Source organism: Typopeltis vanoorti, chromosome 6 (assembly GCF_054136105.1).
Source record: "Typopeltis vanoorti isolate ZY-2024b chromosome 6, IOZ_Tvanoo_1.0, whole genome shotgun sequence".
Classification (NCBI taxonomy): Eukaryota; Metazoa; Arthropoda; class Arachnida; order Uropygi; family Thelyphonidae; genus Typopeltis; species Typopeltis vanoorti.
This window is the reverse complement of record NC_143554.1, coordinates 107,818,617-107,832,818: the sequence shown is the minus strand read 5'-3', so window position 1 is coordinate 107,832,818 and position 14,202 is coordinate 107,818,617. Positions and strand designations below refer to the sequence as shown.

The following is a 14,202-nucleotide window of genomic DNA, read 5'->3' as shown; positions in this document are numbered from 1 at the left end:
TGGAATTATCGGGCTGGTAAGTATGACAAGCTTAGGAGATTGATTGGTTCAATGCCATGGCATGTACAACATCAAGGGCTAGAAGTTGATAGTGCATGGGAGGCAGTTAAGAAGTGTTTGCATGAAGCAATGGCTGAATGTATACCTAGAGTCCGAATAATAAATCAAGTAGGGGTTAAATGGATGAATAACACCATTAAGCTTGAGCAACAAAAAAAGAAACAACTATAGAGGGAATTTAAGGAGAAAGGTGACCGACAGGCACATGAACAGTATAAAGTGCAGGACAGAAGGGTAACGAGTGTGGTAAAAAAAGCAAAAAAGGATTACAAAAGAACATTGGCCATGCGGGCTAAAGAGAATCCTAAACAGTTTTTTCGATATCTTGTAAGTAAAAGAAAAAATGTATATGGCAGAAGGATTTTAAAGAATGCTGATGGTAGGGAGGTAACTGAATCAGTTGATATAGTTGAATTACTAAGCGAGCACTTTGCAAGAGTATATCATCCTGGTGGTGACATTGCAGAAATGGAAGAACCAACAGCTTATACGGAAATTGTGGTGAATGAAGTGGAGGTGAATAGTCTATTACAAAACCTCAATGTCAATTCATCTGTGGAATTGGATGGTATACCAGCTCGTGTCGTACGTGAAGCGGCTAAAGAATTGTCAGTACCCTTGACCATTTTGTTTAATTTGAGTCTCGGGTCTGGATCAGTCCCGAGGGTGGGAGGTGGAAAGAGGGGAAAATAGTTCCACTGCATAAAGGTGGTTCCAAGACTGCTGTTGTAAATTACCGACCGATTAGCATATTAGGAATAGTTATCAAGATCATGGAGAAATTAGATAAGAGAAGAATACAGAATTGGATAGATGAAAATGGGATACTGTATGGATTACAACATGGTTTTGTGAAGGGGTAGATCATGCCTCAGTAACTTCTCCATGTTTTATAACACTGTGATGGCTGAACTGGATAAGGGTAATGGGTTTACAGTGATTCTACTGGACCTTGCTAAGGCCTTTGACAGGATACCACATGGAACTCTAATCAGTAAACGGGAATAGATGGGGATGGATATAGGGTTGGTGAGATGGATAGGAAGGTGGTTGATGGAGAGATACCAGAGAGTGGTTTATTCAGGAGTGGAGTCCAAAAGATGGCTTGTGACTAGTGGTGTGCCGCAGGGTTCTGTTCTTGGACCATTAATTTTCAATTGTTCATTAACGATATAGGAAAGGATCTGAGAGGAAGTGTTCACTTGTTTGCTCATGATGCAAAGTTGGGTAGAGCAATTGTGAGTGCACAGGATGTCAAAATTTTGCAGGATGATTTGGATAGTTTGGAGGACTGGGCTAGGGAAAATGGATGTCAATTTAATGTGGCAAAGTGTAAGGTTATGCATTTTGGAGTGAAAAGATTAGCAGCAGTATATCATATTGGTGGAACCGTGCTCCAGGAGATTGATGAGGCCAGGGATTTGGGAGTGTTGGTGGATACGGAATTGAAGTTTAGGGGGCACATTGCAAAAGTGGTTAAATCAGCTCATCAAATCACTTGGTTGCTGAAAAATACTTTAACAAATAGGTTATTGTTCCGCTATATCGAACCTTGATAAGACCCCATTTAGACTACTGTGCCCAGATATGGGCGGCAGGGTTTCTTCTTGATGGGGAGGAGGTGGAGAGGATCCAGAGACGAGTGACCCAGATGATAGCAGGTCTGTGGAATGAACCTTATGAGGAGAGGTTGAAGATTTGTTGGGTGCAAAAATTGATTGATAGGTGGAAAAGGGGTGATATGATTGAGATATTCAAATTACTGAAGGGTTTCTATAGGATTAATCCAGAAGATATTTTTGAGAATAGGACTGGTGGTGGAGAACTAGGGGCCATACACTGAAGCTGGGCAAGAATGTGGTGGTTAGCAGGGGGTGTTAGAGCTAGGTTTTTCACTTGGAGAGTGGTGAATGAGTGGAATAAGTTGCCAGAGTCTGATGTGGGTGCTATGACCATGAATGAGTTCAAGGCGAGGTATGATAGATACTGTGTGAATGTCGAATAGTTGTTCTTGACATGATGTTAGGGCCTCCCTCGATGAGTCTGTCGACTCCTTGGAGTTGCTCGAAATAATAATAATAATAATAAAAAAAATTTATTACAATGCCTGATTTTGTTTTTGTCATTATTCATAACACCCGGGCATTATGAATAATGCTCGTATTAATCACTTGGCCCATAACATATACAGTATATATATATATATATTTATTTTTTTTTTCTTTTAATAAAATACCAAAAATACTTACTCACCATGACTAAGACCAACAGTAGCTGGAGCACAATTTATATTACTACTAGATGGTGGTTGCTTCAGTCTTGTTGCCAAACCAGCACAATTATGCTTGTGGTAATATATAAGTTCCTCAAGTGATGAAAATGCATGCTTTTCAGATAAACAATATTCTCCTTTTTCATTACACTTTACATGATAATGCTTTACATGAGGCTGAGAACTAAAGAAGAGATGAAAACAAGGTCATCTAAGGAAGCTAAGTACTGTACTTAATTCCTTTAATGTTTTTAGTTCTAGACACAAAGAGTCAGAAATTTCTTGATACAGTTTTCTTTAATATAAACATTTCATTACCATTCTGCTTTCAAGGTAGAACTAACCAATATAAAAATCATTATATTCACATACAGAAAATTAAAACCTATCACAATCCCCTGTCATTTTGTAATGGGGGGAGGTTTGGGTTTCTCAGATGTTGTGACACTGCATAATTTGGTTTAGTTTCTCATTAATTAAATACACTTAAAACACACACCGCTTCAACAAAACCTATTCATTGAAGTTAAATGATATTATGACTATAGGATATCTGAATTCCTAACAAGCAACACAATAGTCATAACAAGGAATAAATATACAGGTAGCATTATATCTCTTCACTACAATCAATAAGAAGTAGCACTCTTCATGACTGGTACACTATCAACAGAAATAACTGGAAGAGTGAGGATGAATGGAACAATATATGTTAAAGAAGGAAACACTGCATAATCCCAAAGAAGTTTTATATTTTGAGAAAAGGCCTAATAAAGAACTGACTGTAATGAACATTTATTGTTTGTAGAAATTCATTGTGAAAAACCAAATGTTCAATCTAGTAGACTGATTAAGTATAATGTGAAACAAACCAATAACAGAATGAGTCAGTGAGTAAATGATTTTTATCCTTTAAAGATAAGATCTCAAAGTATAGTTTTTAGGATTCATGCTTTAGTATGTGACCAAGGTTTCCCCTTTCTTAATGGCTTTCAACAGACTCCTGTCTTCTCCAGTCAACTCTAATATCTCTTAAATAGTTTTCTTGGCAGTCCATGGGACTCTAAGGATTCTTCTGAGGATCCACATTTCAAAGGCTTTTAGTTCTCTCTCTCTCTCTCTCTCACCCAAACCTACCCACACACACACACACACACAGTTACTATTGGGAGGAAAATGCAAACACAGACACCCGCCTGGAAGAACATAAGTCATACATCTGCAACCACGACTATGGTCAGTCAGGCTTGGCTGACCATGTCTTGGATACAACCTATAGGATCTCATGGAAAAAAAAACCACCATGCTCCACCACAGCAAATTCAAAAAAGAGAGACTATTTTTGGAATCAGCAGCAGCTCTCAGAAATCAACCAAATCTTAATAAATATGGTTGCATGAAGCTTTCTAAGATTTGGGAAACACTTATCATCAGAGATCCCACCTTACATTCCAGGCCACCTACAACCGCCCTTAGAGGGCGCTCCACCTAGATAGGACATTAGTGTCACCCATGTGGTTGGGCTTAGTATTGTGTGGTATTTGTATATATATTACATTAGTTTTTTTGTAATCCCTGAAGATATCTCAGTGACTGAGACGAAATATAGGAAGTATTAAATTCTGTTTTAATCCTTTCTGAGTGCTGTATACAATATTAAGCCTCCAACATGAGGACTCCAATATTATCAGGTCTTTTTTGTAATCCCTGAAGATATCTCAGTGACTGAGACGAAATATAGGAAGTATTAAATTCTGTTTTAATCCTTTCTGAGTGCTGTATACAATCCATTAAGCCTCCAACATGAGGACTCCAATATTATCAGGTCTTATATTTCTGTCTTCTAAGGCCCTTTTTACTGTATCAATCCAGCTATATCTTGGTCTTCCTCTGGGTCTTTTTCCTGCCAACCTCGCAGAGAACACTTGTTTTGCTAATCTTTCCTCTTCCATTCTGCTTAAGTGACCATACCACCTGAGATTAGCCCTGCTAATGCATTCCTGGATGCTGACAATATCAAGTTCTTTCCTATATAGGAAGAACCTTAATCTTTCTCAGGACTCTCATATCTGAGGTCTCTAGTCTTTGGTCGAGTTTTTTACTTCTAACCCAGCTCTCACATCCATAAGTTAAAATTGATTTAAACACTGTCTTGTATACAGCTAATTAGTGTTTTGGCTAATTTCTCTCTTATTCCATATAAATTTATTCAGTTGACTTCCTACCATACCAGCTTTGCTGATTATGTTGTCCATTTCCATATTTAACTTACCATCTTCACTAAAAATCGTGCCTAAGTAGATGAAATGTTTTACTTGTTCTATAAGTTCTCATTCACAATGCAATTGATAGTTTCAATGTTTCTGCCTATTGTCTTTGACTTTTTAATGCTGACCTTCATACCATATCTATTACAACAGTTATTCAATTTAGTCAGAGAATCCTGCAGACTTGTAGCGGATTTATTTAGAAGTATAACATCATCCGCATAAAGCAAACAGCTGACATTAACACCTCCAATTTTGATATCAGGTTTAATACCGCTTTCCTTCATAACGTGATCCATATAGATAATGAATAACAGAGGGGATAATGGATACACCCTTGTCTGACACCAGATTTAACATTAAACCATCTTCCTGTACTTCCTTCAATTCTAACTGCTGACTAAGTATTGCTTGATATAATGCCCTATTAACACCATATAACTATAGCATTTGGAGTTGCTTCTCTCTTGGCACCTTGTCATATGCCTTTTCCAGATCTACAAAACTTAAATACAAATCTTTGTTATATTCCCATGATTTCTCAACTATCTGTCGTAAAGTGAAAATCTGATCCTGACAGCCTCTATTTGGGCTGAATCCAGCCTGTTCTTCACGAAGCGTCTCTTCCACAATCCTTCTCAACTGTTTCTCAAGTATACTTGCATATATCTTACCAGGAACACTCAATAATGAAAAGACTCTGTAATTCTCAGACTGAGACATTGAAATTGGTAAAGAGTTGTTACCAGGTTAATGTAGAAAAAAATTTTTAAAGAATGGGAGAAGGAGTGTAACAAGGGGACATATCTGGAAGATGTATAAAGATGGTGTGAGCAGGGGCATAATGAACAAGTATTTTGAATGGAGACTGGTTGGTGAGTGGAATACATTGTCTGACATTGAGGTGTAACAGTGTTTGTTTCTCGCAATGAGTCTTGTAATTCCATGGGTATGGTCTTAATAATAATAATAATAATAATAATAAATCTTATAAATTTTAATAATAATGTTAATAATAATCTTAATAACTGCAGTGTTGATTGCAGTTGTCATCACTTGTAAAGGCTGTCCTCATATATCATATTCCAAAGACCAGTTAAAACCTTAGTGAAAACCTTAGAAAAAATATTGGAAAGGGTATACAAACCTTCTTTGTATACCCTTTCCAATATATCCTCGGTCACCATGGAAACCAAGGGACCTAATCTGTGCATAATAATCCATAGGAGGCCTGATGAGGGCCTTATACAATGGAACAAGAACCTGTTTATTTCTACATTTTAAAGTCCTCTGCATTATTGCCATTATCTGATGTGGTGTCTTCACAACTTACACAATGTGATCTCTGCATGTGATGTCTGAAAATTTCTCTGCCAAGTGCATACTTTTCATCACATTGTTGCCTGCCAAATTTCAAAATCTTGCACTTGGCAACATTGAATTGACAGGTCCATAACACTGCCCACTCATAAAATCTATTCAAGTCCTCTTGTAAGACAACAATGTCTGACTGATTCCCAATCACTCTTCTCAGTCTTGCATCATCTGCAAACATTTGTATATCACCAGTTAAAACTATCCCAATGTCATTAATACATATGGTTCCAAAATTGACCCTTGCAGCACACCACTAGCAACTTTCTTCTTTCAAGATATTGGCCCCTGCATACACAACACGTTAATACCTATCCAACTGACTAGTCTATCATCCAATCCCATTACTTCAATTTATTTCATTTTAGTGATCAATTGTGTTGTAGCAATCTATCATATCAATCAAATTCCAAGTATACCACTTGTATATATGCATCTCCCTTGTCCAATACATATGTCACCTTGTTATAGTATATAAGCAAGTTTGTAAAAGGTGACCTCCCTTTAACAAACTCATGCTGATAAACACAAAGAATACCACTGTTATCAACTCACTTTTGTATCCTACCTCTCACCAACCATTCCAGTACCTTAACTATAACTCCAGATATACAGATTGGCCTATAATTTGTTGCCTTAGCCTTATCGCCTTTGTGATGTGGAGCAATTTTGCCTTTTTTCCACTCTTTTGGGATTTGTGCTGGGTTTAAACAGATAGACCAAGACTGATGCTAACTCCATGGAACATTCCCTGAAGACACATGGCAATATGTCATCAAGTCCTATTGCCTTACTGATATTTAGTTTATTTAACTCCTCATATACCTCTTACTTGCTCACCATTAAGTCTTCTTTCATTTCATTCTTACACTTGAACTTCTGATTTCACACAGAGGATGAAACACCCTGACGAATTGCTCACTGAACACCTCGACTATGTCCTCTGCGTCAGTCCCAAATCTCCCACTTTTATCCATTAACAGCATCTTACCATAATCATTCTTTCCTCTACTTGCCACATATCCAAAAAAAAACCTATGAGGAAAAAACTTATACAGGGAAATTTCTTGGCCTAATTTGCAAATTTCTGCTCATATTGCACTTTTGTTGTCTCCTTACCAACTGAGTTATTCTCTTGGCCTGCTCTTTATACTCTTCATGAAACTGATTATTACCATTCATTTGGAGGCAGCACGATATGAATAATATGGTGCTGCCTCCAAAGTGCCTTCTTCTTCTTCCAGATTTCATGCTTAATCCCCTCATCCATTTTATACTACCTTATTCAGCCCTTTGACATTTGGAATACATTCACATACTGATCAATTTCCAAGCAGTATTTATTTCTGAACTGCTCAACTCCTCATTCCATGCTGTAGCTCCAAGTTGTCTTCTAAGTTTGTCATAATTATCAGCCTTGTACTTCCACATATATCCTTTTCTCACAGAAGTCTTCATATGGTTAGCCACAATCCATGTGATCACATCACAATCACTCTCACCAACTGGAGAGAAAATCCCACTCGCAATTACATCCTCTGATGAAACGATGACATCTAAAACTCTTGATCCTCACGTGCCCTCCTTTACATACTGCCTAAGATAAGAGCCTCTTAAGAACTCAAGAAATTCATTTTCCTTATTTCCCACAAATGCTATCTTTTTTTATTCCAATCAAAATCACCCATAATAATCATCATTCTTGTTAAAAAACGTTTAATTTTTTTGACCAAAAAGCTCTGGAATGACTTTTAATGGGATTATATTGATCAAGTGCATATAATAAACAACTATGTTATACCAACTAGTTTCACCAACTAAGGCTGTTGGTATCTTCAGGGTACATAACTGATGTAAGGCACTAAAAGATGCCAACAGCCTTAGTTGGTGAAACTAGTTGGTATAACATAGTTGTTTATTATATGCACTTGATCAATATAATCCCATTAAAAGTCATTCCAGAGCTTTTTGGTCAAGAAAATTAAACGTTTTTCGACATGAATAGAATTCGTGGGGAAACCAAAAGAAAGGTATGCCGTTTTGAACTCCTTAAATGTAAAAAGGCCAAACTATTAAATCACCTCACTTTTTTGAAAAGATGTCGAGGCAACCAGATTATTCCAAAGTTTCTATTTTTAAAAGAACAATTCCATTCAAGACGAGCGAAACATATTTATTTTAAAACATCTTTGGCACTTCTATGTGAATGGATACAGCATACTAGATTTCTTTTAAGCCAAACAGATTTAGAATGTTATCAGATTTATGACAATATCTCTAGTACTTTAGACCAAGATATATGGTCACAATTAGCTATGATAAAGCATTTACAACAAGCAAACGAAACCAAATCAAAAAATTTAACGATCTTTATACAAAACATTTTAAGTCAAAACCTTCTCTACCAGACAGCAAAGTTATTTTTAATTTATCGGATCAAGTATTAACAAAACCAGAGATTAATATACTTAAAAAAGGTTTCAATTTTGTGATCAACACCTGATCATGTCCCTAAAGTGGATATCATTTGTAATATAGAAAAGGCAGTCTCATCGTTACCGGAACCCATAGCTAATGATACTAGATTAAAAAGTAGTATCATCCTCTCATCTTCCAGAACTCCTAATAAAAATATCACTACTCTGGAAAAAGAACATTGTATAGTTTTGAAGAAAAAGAAAGACATTATCATATTGAAGGTAGATAAGGGAAATTCAACAGTGATTTTAAACACCAGTGATTACAAAGATAAGATTAACAGCTTACTATCGGATACATTTAGTGTTGGATCTGTGACCGTGTCCTAGTCACAGATCCAACACTAAAGAATCACAATGACACCAACGATTTAATACGTCACATGGTAAACTGGTTTATAGACTTAAAACGAAGATTGAAAATGCATCCACTAACACTTAGACTATATGGTGCTCCTAAGGTACACAAAAATGGAATACCACTATGCCCGATTGTAGATGGAATCTACAATTGGGCATAGTGGTATTCCATTCACCAACTTATCGGTTATTTAAACACCTGGCAGGCCTCCTCAAACCACACATCCATAATTCGGATACTTATATATGAAATTCACAACATTTCGTTGAGAAACTGAACAACATCTCTATCTCCAATACGGATCTACTTGCCAGCCTGGATGTTACATCTCTATTCACTAACATCTCTGTGGAGGAAGTCATCAACATTTTAGGAAGTTTGCTCCCACAAGACATTACTTCTCTGTTCCGTCATTGTTTAACATCAAACTTTTTCTTATGGAATAAAACCATATATCAGCAATTGACTGGCCTTGCAATGTGTAGTCCCCTCTCTCCATCTTGTGCTGATCTCTTTATGGAGGATTTTGAAAGTAAAATCTTATCTCAAAACAGATCCTAAATCCACAGTATGGTGGAGATACATGAACGATATCTTTATTGTTTGGAACCACACAATAAAAGGACCTGTTCGCTTTCTTAACAAAAGCAACTCTGTACACCACACAATCAAATTCACTCTAGAACTTGAAAAAGATAACCAATTATCATTTCTGGACACTTTAATTAAGAAGCTTCTGAATGGTGGTATCAATCTCTCAGTTTACCGCAAACCTACCAATACAGGATGTTATTTACATTTCACTTCCTGCCACCACATTTCTCAGAAACTTAGTATTGTACACATGCTGAAGAACCGTGCCTCTCTCCTTACAACAGATCAACAAGACCTCCAGGAAGAACTATCCCTGATATCTACCAACCTTATCATGAATGGATTTCCTCGAAGACTTGTCCACAAGATACTTTTCTCTGAACCCCGACAAAGACAACGAGATGATATACGTTATGTTTCTACCATCATCGTTCCATACTTAGGGACAGTTTCCAATAAGATTGCAAGACTCCTTAGACCACATAAAATAAGAGTGGCCTTTAAACCTACAGAAACGATTAGACAATTCTTAAGATCTCCAAAAGATAGCCATCCTTTCTCCAAATATGCTGGAGTTTATAACATACCCTGCTCGTGCGGCTTGAATTACATTGGCCAAACTTCAAGGAGCCTTGAAATTAGGAAAAAAGAACACATAGGTGATGTCAATAATAACAGAGAAGAAAAATCAGGGTTAGCTTTTCATTTCTCAAGAACGACCCATACCATAGAGTGGGATAGAAGCACAATTCCTTACATAGAGGAGGACTTCCGCTCCCGAATTTTTAAAGAGGCCACAACAGTTGCCCGTTGCATACAAAACCTTAACAGGAACCAAGGACTAATCTTACCCGTGATCTGAAAGATCCTTATTAGATCTCTCAACTCACCAGAACTGAATTACAGTGCCAACTATAGTATGTTCCTAAATAACAACAAGTGAGATCATGCATGCTCTATGCACACGCTCTGTTCTTTGTTTAATATAATTGGAATCGGTTGATTATAGTTTGTAACAAAACTATAATCGGTTGATTATAGTTTTTACTTTTTAGTGTCTTACATCAGTTATGTACCCTGAAGATGCCAACAGCCTTAGTTGGTGAAACTAGTTGGTATAACATAGTTGTTTATTATATGCACTTGATCAATATAATCCCATTAAAAGTCATTCCAATCATCATTCTTTCCTTGTTCACTAACCAATGTTGCTTATACATTTCTTCATCAACTGCTCTTCACATTCCATGACCTATAGCAACATGCAACTAAAGAAATTTTGTGTTTAAGAGTCCAATGGAATAAGATACAGTAATTACATATGAGAACAATTTTTATGAAAACAGAACTGTCCTATTTAAAATGGGATGGATGGAAGGGCACTCTAATAATTCTTTGCTACATGGAACTGACAGCCATTATTCTTTGCCCAAATGGTTAATCTATTTATATCATCTTTTATATAGCCATTAGGAAAAAGAAAACCAGGACGTCCTCTTAAACGATTCAACGATGACTTCTAAGGCCGGAACAGGCCATGCTTGGCCTAAATCCTTGATATGCATATGATGATATCATCTTTCTGGACTGCCATATCACCTTCATTAACTATTATCCCTAGTTGATATCTTCAAGAAATAATTGGACATTTCCTCTCAATTTCCCAATACTCGTCATGCACAAATTAAACAACAGTGATTTAAGTACAGAGTCCTATAGCCTACAAATGGTCATTTGCCTTCTACTTCATCCTGCTCAAACATATATTATTCTTAATTTATGCCCCTCAATCCTCCTGTTATCCATGTCACCAACTTTATATCCAAACCAATTTGTTCCAATTTATGTAATACATTTTCATGCAGTATCCTATCAAATACCTTTGTAAAGTCAAGCAATATCATGGTGGTAGTCATTTCCTTTATAAATCCAAATACCACTTTATTTTAGAATGTGTGAGTAAATTACTCACATTATACTTATTTTACCTGTTATCAATGTCACCAATTTATATCCAAACCCATTTGTTCCAATTTATGTAATACATTTTCATGCAGTATCCTATCAAATGCCATTGTAAAGTCAAGCAATATCATAGTGGTAGTCATTTCCTTTATAAATACAAATACCACTTTATTTTAGAAGTGTGAGTAAATAACTCACATGATACTTATTTTTGAAAGTCTTTTTTTTTTCATTTTTTAACAAATTAAATATGAAAGTCCATATATGTCCCCCCCTCCACTTATCCATATAAGGACTAACCCACCAACATTTAAAGACTACATTATAGCAGTTATTCATTTAGGGGTGCTTAAGAGTCAAAGCTGTATAACTGAGAGGAGACCTTCACACAGCCTTTAAAGGAATGCGGACACCCGACCAGGGCTTCTGACCTAATGTCCAATCCTCACCTTCTATTGGCGCACCCTGTTGGGTATCTACCTGGATACTGAACGAACGAGGATGGGCTGGCAATTTGGGATTTAGCTAACCAAATTGTATTCTTATTGGCTTAAACCAATATAGAAAATGATGGTACAACATGACAAAATTTCATGTCGGCTGGGGCGTCGCCCCGTTAAACAAGGCCTCCGTTGTTTCTGCCAGGGAACCAGGGTGAACAGTGAAAAGTCAGCTACTAGAACAAATCTGAAAGCACACCCCAACTCAACATCACCAGAGTTACAGATTGGTAATATCAACATAAGAAGCCTGAATGGCAAAGAAATGGAGCTAGCTGAAGAATTAGATAAGTACCAGATCGGCATAATAGGGGTGACTGAAACAAAAAAGACAAAAACTGGTGAGATCTTTCTGAGCAATAAATACAAAATGTTATATTCAGAAAATGACAATCAAGGAAAAGAAGGCGTAGCCATAGTATTCAACACAAAATACGAGGCTAATCTTCTTGAATGGCAAGCAGTCTCAAGTAGAATGATGTGGGCAAATATCAGAATGGGGAATTGGACAATGAGACTTATTTGTGCCTATGGTCCCACAGAAGGTTCTACTAAGGTAGAAGTGGAGGAATTTTTTTATGCTTTAGAAAAAGCAACTGACACAATGAAAAAGGAAAAGTTGGTCCTTGTTGGGGATCTAAATAGCAGAGTAGAAAATGATTGGAAGACATACAAAAATATTTTGGGAAAATTTGGAGAAAAGAGCAAAGCTAATAATAATGGCAAATACCTGTTGGATTTCTGCTCAGGACATTATTATTATTATTATTATTATTATTATTAACATTCAGGCCTCCATGGAGTTAAAAGACTCATCGTAGGAGGTCCTTCCTAAAAAGATAAAGTCTGTCAAGACTCATTAAGGGGAGGTCCCCCCCCCCTAAGAAACACAAAGTCTATCATACCACTCCTTAAATTCATTGACCGTTCTCGCTCTCACCACTCCATCAGGCAATGCATTCCATGGCTCAACCACCCTCCATGCAAAGAAACCACTCCTCATCCTCTTTCTCATAGTTTCCTTTCGTAACTTCCAGGGATGGCCTCTTGTCATCACTCCATCCAGCTGTTCGACCAAGCGAAAGAACTCCTCAGTGTCAACCCTGTAACCAGTTTAAAAGTCTCAACACCATGTTCCAACATAAAAATGAGCACAAATTCACATGGAGAGAAGAGGCAAGGAATAAGAAAAGTCTCATTGACTATGTTATTGTTGATAGTGATGTTTTCTCCCTGGTGAAGGACACCAGAGTGCACAGAGGATTTGAAATTGGAAGCGATCACTATTTAATCTTGAGCAGGATAAAATTGAATTTCATATTGAAAAGAATAACATGTAAGAAAGTTTTAAAGTGAATAAAAGTTGAGCAGCTCTCAGATGTGAACTGTAGACTAAAATACACAAACATTATTGAAGAAAAAATGAAGGAGTTTGAGAACAGGAACCAAACCTTGGAGATTCAGTGGCAAGCCTTGAAGAAAACCCTGATTGATTCAGCCAGAGAGGCATATGGTGAGGTTGTCTGCAAGGATAGAAAAATCAGAACTCCATGGTGGACACAAGAAGTTAAAGAGGCAATGAAGGAAAAAAAGAAAGCACATCAAAAGTTCCTGGCAAATAAGTCAGTTTGTGCTCTTAGAGAATACAGAGACAAATGTAAGAAAGCTAAACACTGTGTAAAACTAGCCAAACAAAAGTCATGGGAGGACTTTGGCAAGTTCATAGAAAATAAATATCAAGAAGGTGGTAAGATATTCTGCAGGTTGTTGAAAAAGCTTAGAAATGGAGGAAAGAGTGCTGTAAAAGGAGTTAGAGATGATAAAGGTGACATGAAAACAGGAGAAAAAGATATCCTTGAAGTATGGAGTAATTACTTTGAAAAACTGCTAAATGAAACAAGCAGTGATGACAGCACAGTGATAAAAAACACTAACCAGGCATGCAGTCAGGAATACATATCCATAGTTGAAGTAGAAAAAGCCATCAAAGGCTTGAAATGTGGAAAGGCAGCAGGAGTAGATGATATTCGACCAGAAATGCTGAAATATGGTGGTATAAAAGTCTTACAGTGGCTGCACTGAATAGTTCAGAAAGCCTGGACAGAGGGGCGAATTCCCGATGATTGGAGTAAAGCTCTAATAGTACCCACATATAAAAAGGGAAATAAAACTGAATATGAGAATTACAGAAGTATTTCCCTACTGAGTGTTCCTGGCAAGATCTATGCAAGTATACTTGAGAAATGGTTGAGAAGAATTGTGGAAGAAAAGCTTGGTGAAGAACAAGTTGGATTCCAGCCAAATAGAGGCTGTCAGGATCAGATCTTCACTT

The 14,202-nt window shown here is 36.9% G+C and overlaps 1 protein-coding gene across 1 annotated transcript in view; it reads right to left on the bottom strand.

Annotated features, from left to right (window-relative positions):
- Positions 1-14,202, bottom strand: part of LOC150105783 (tyrosine-protein kinase Btk-like) — a 173,239-nt gene that overhangs the window by 89,640 nt on the left and 69,397 nt on the right. Inside the window, exon 7 of the mRNA XM_090393586.1 lies at positions 2,314-2,516. Within this exon, the coding sequence (XP_090249712.1) occupies positions 2,314-2,516 (203 nt within the window). The remainder of the gene's footprint in view (positions 1-2,313; positions 2,517-14,202) is intronic.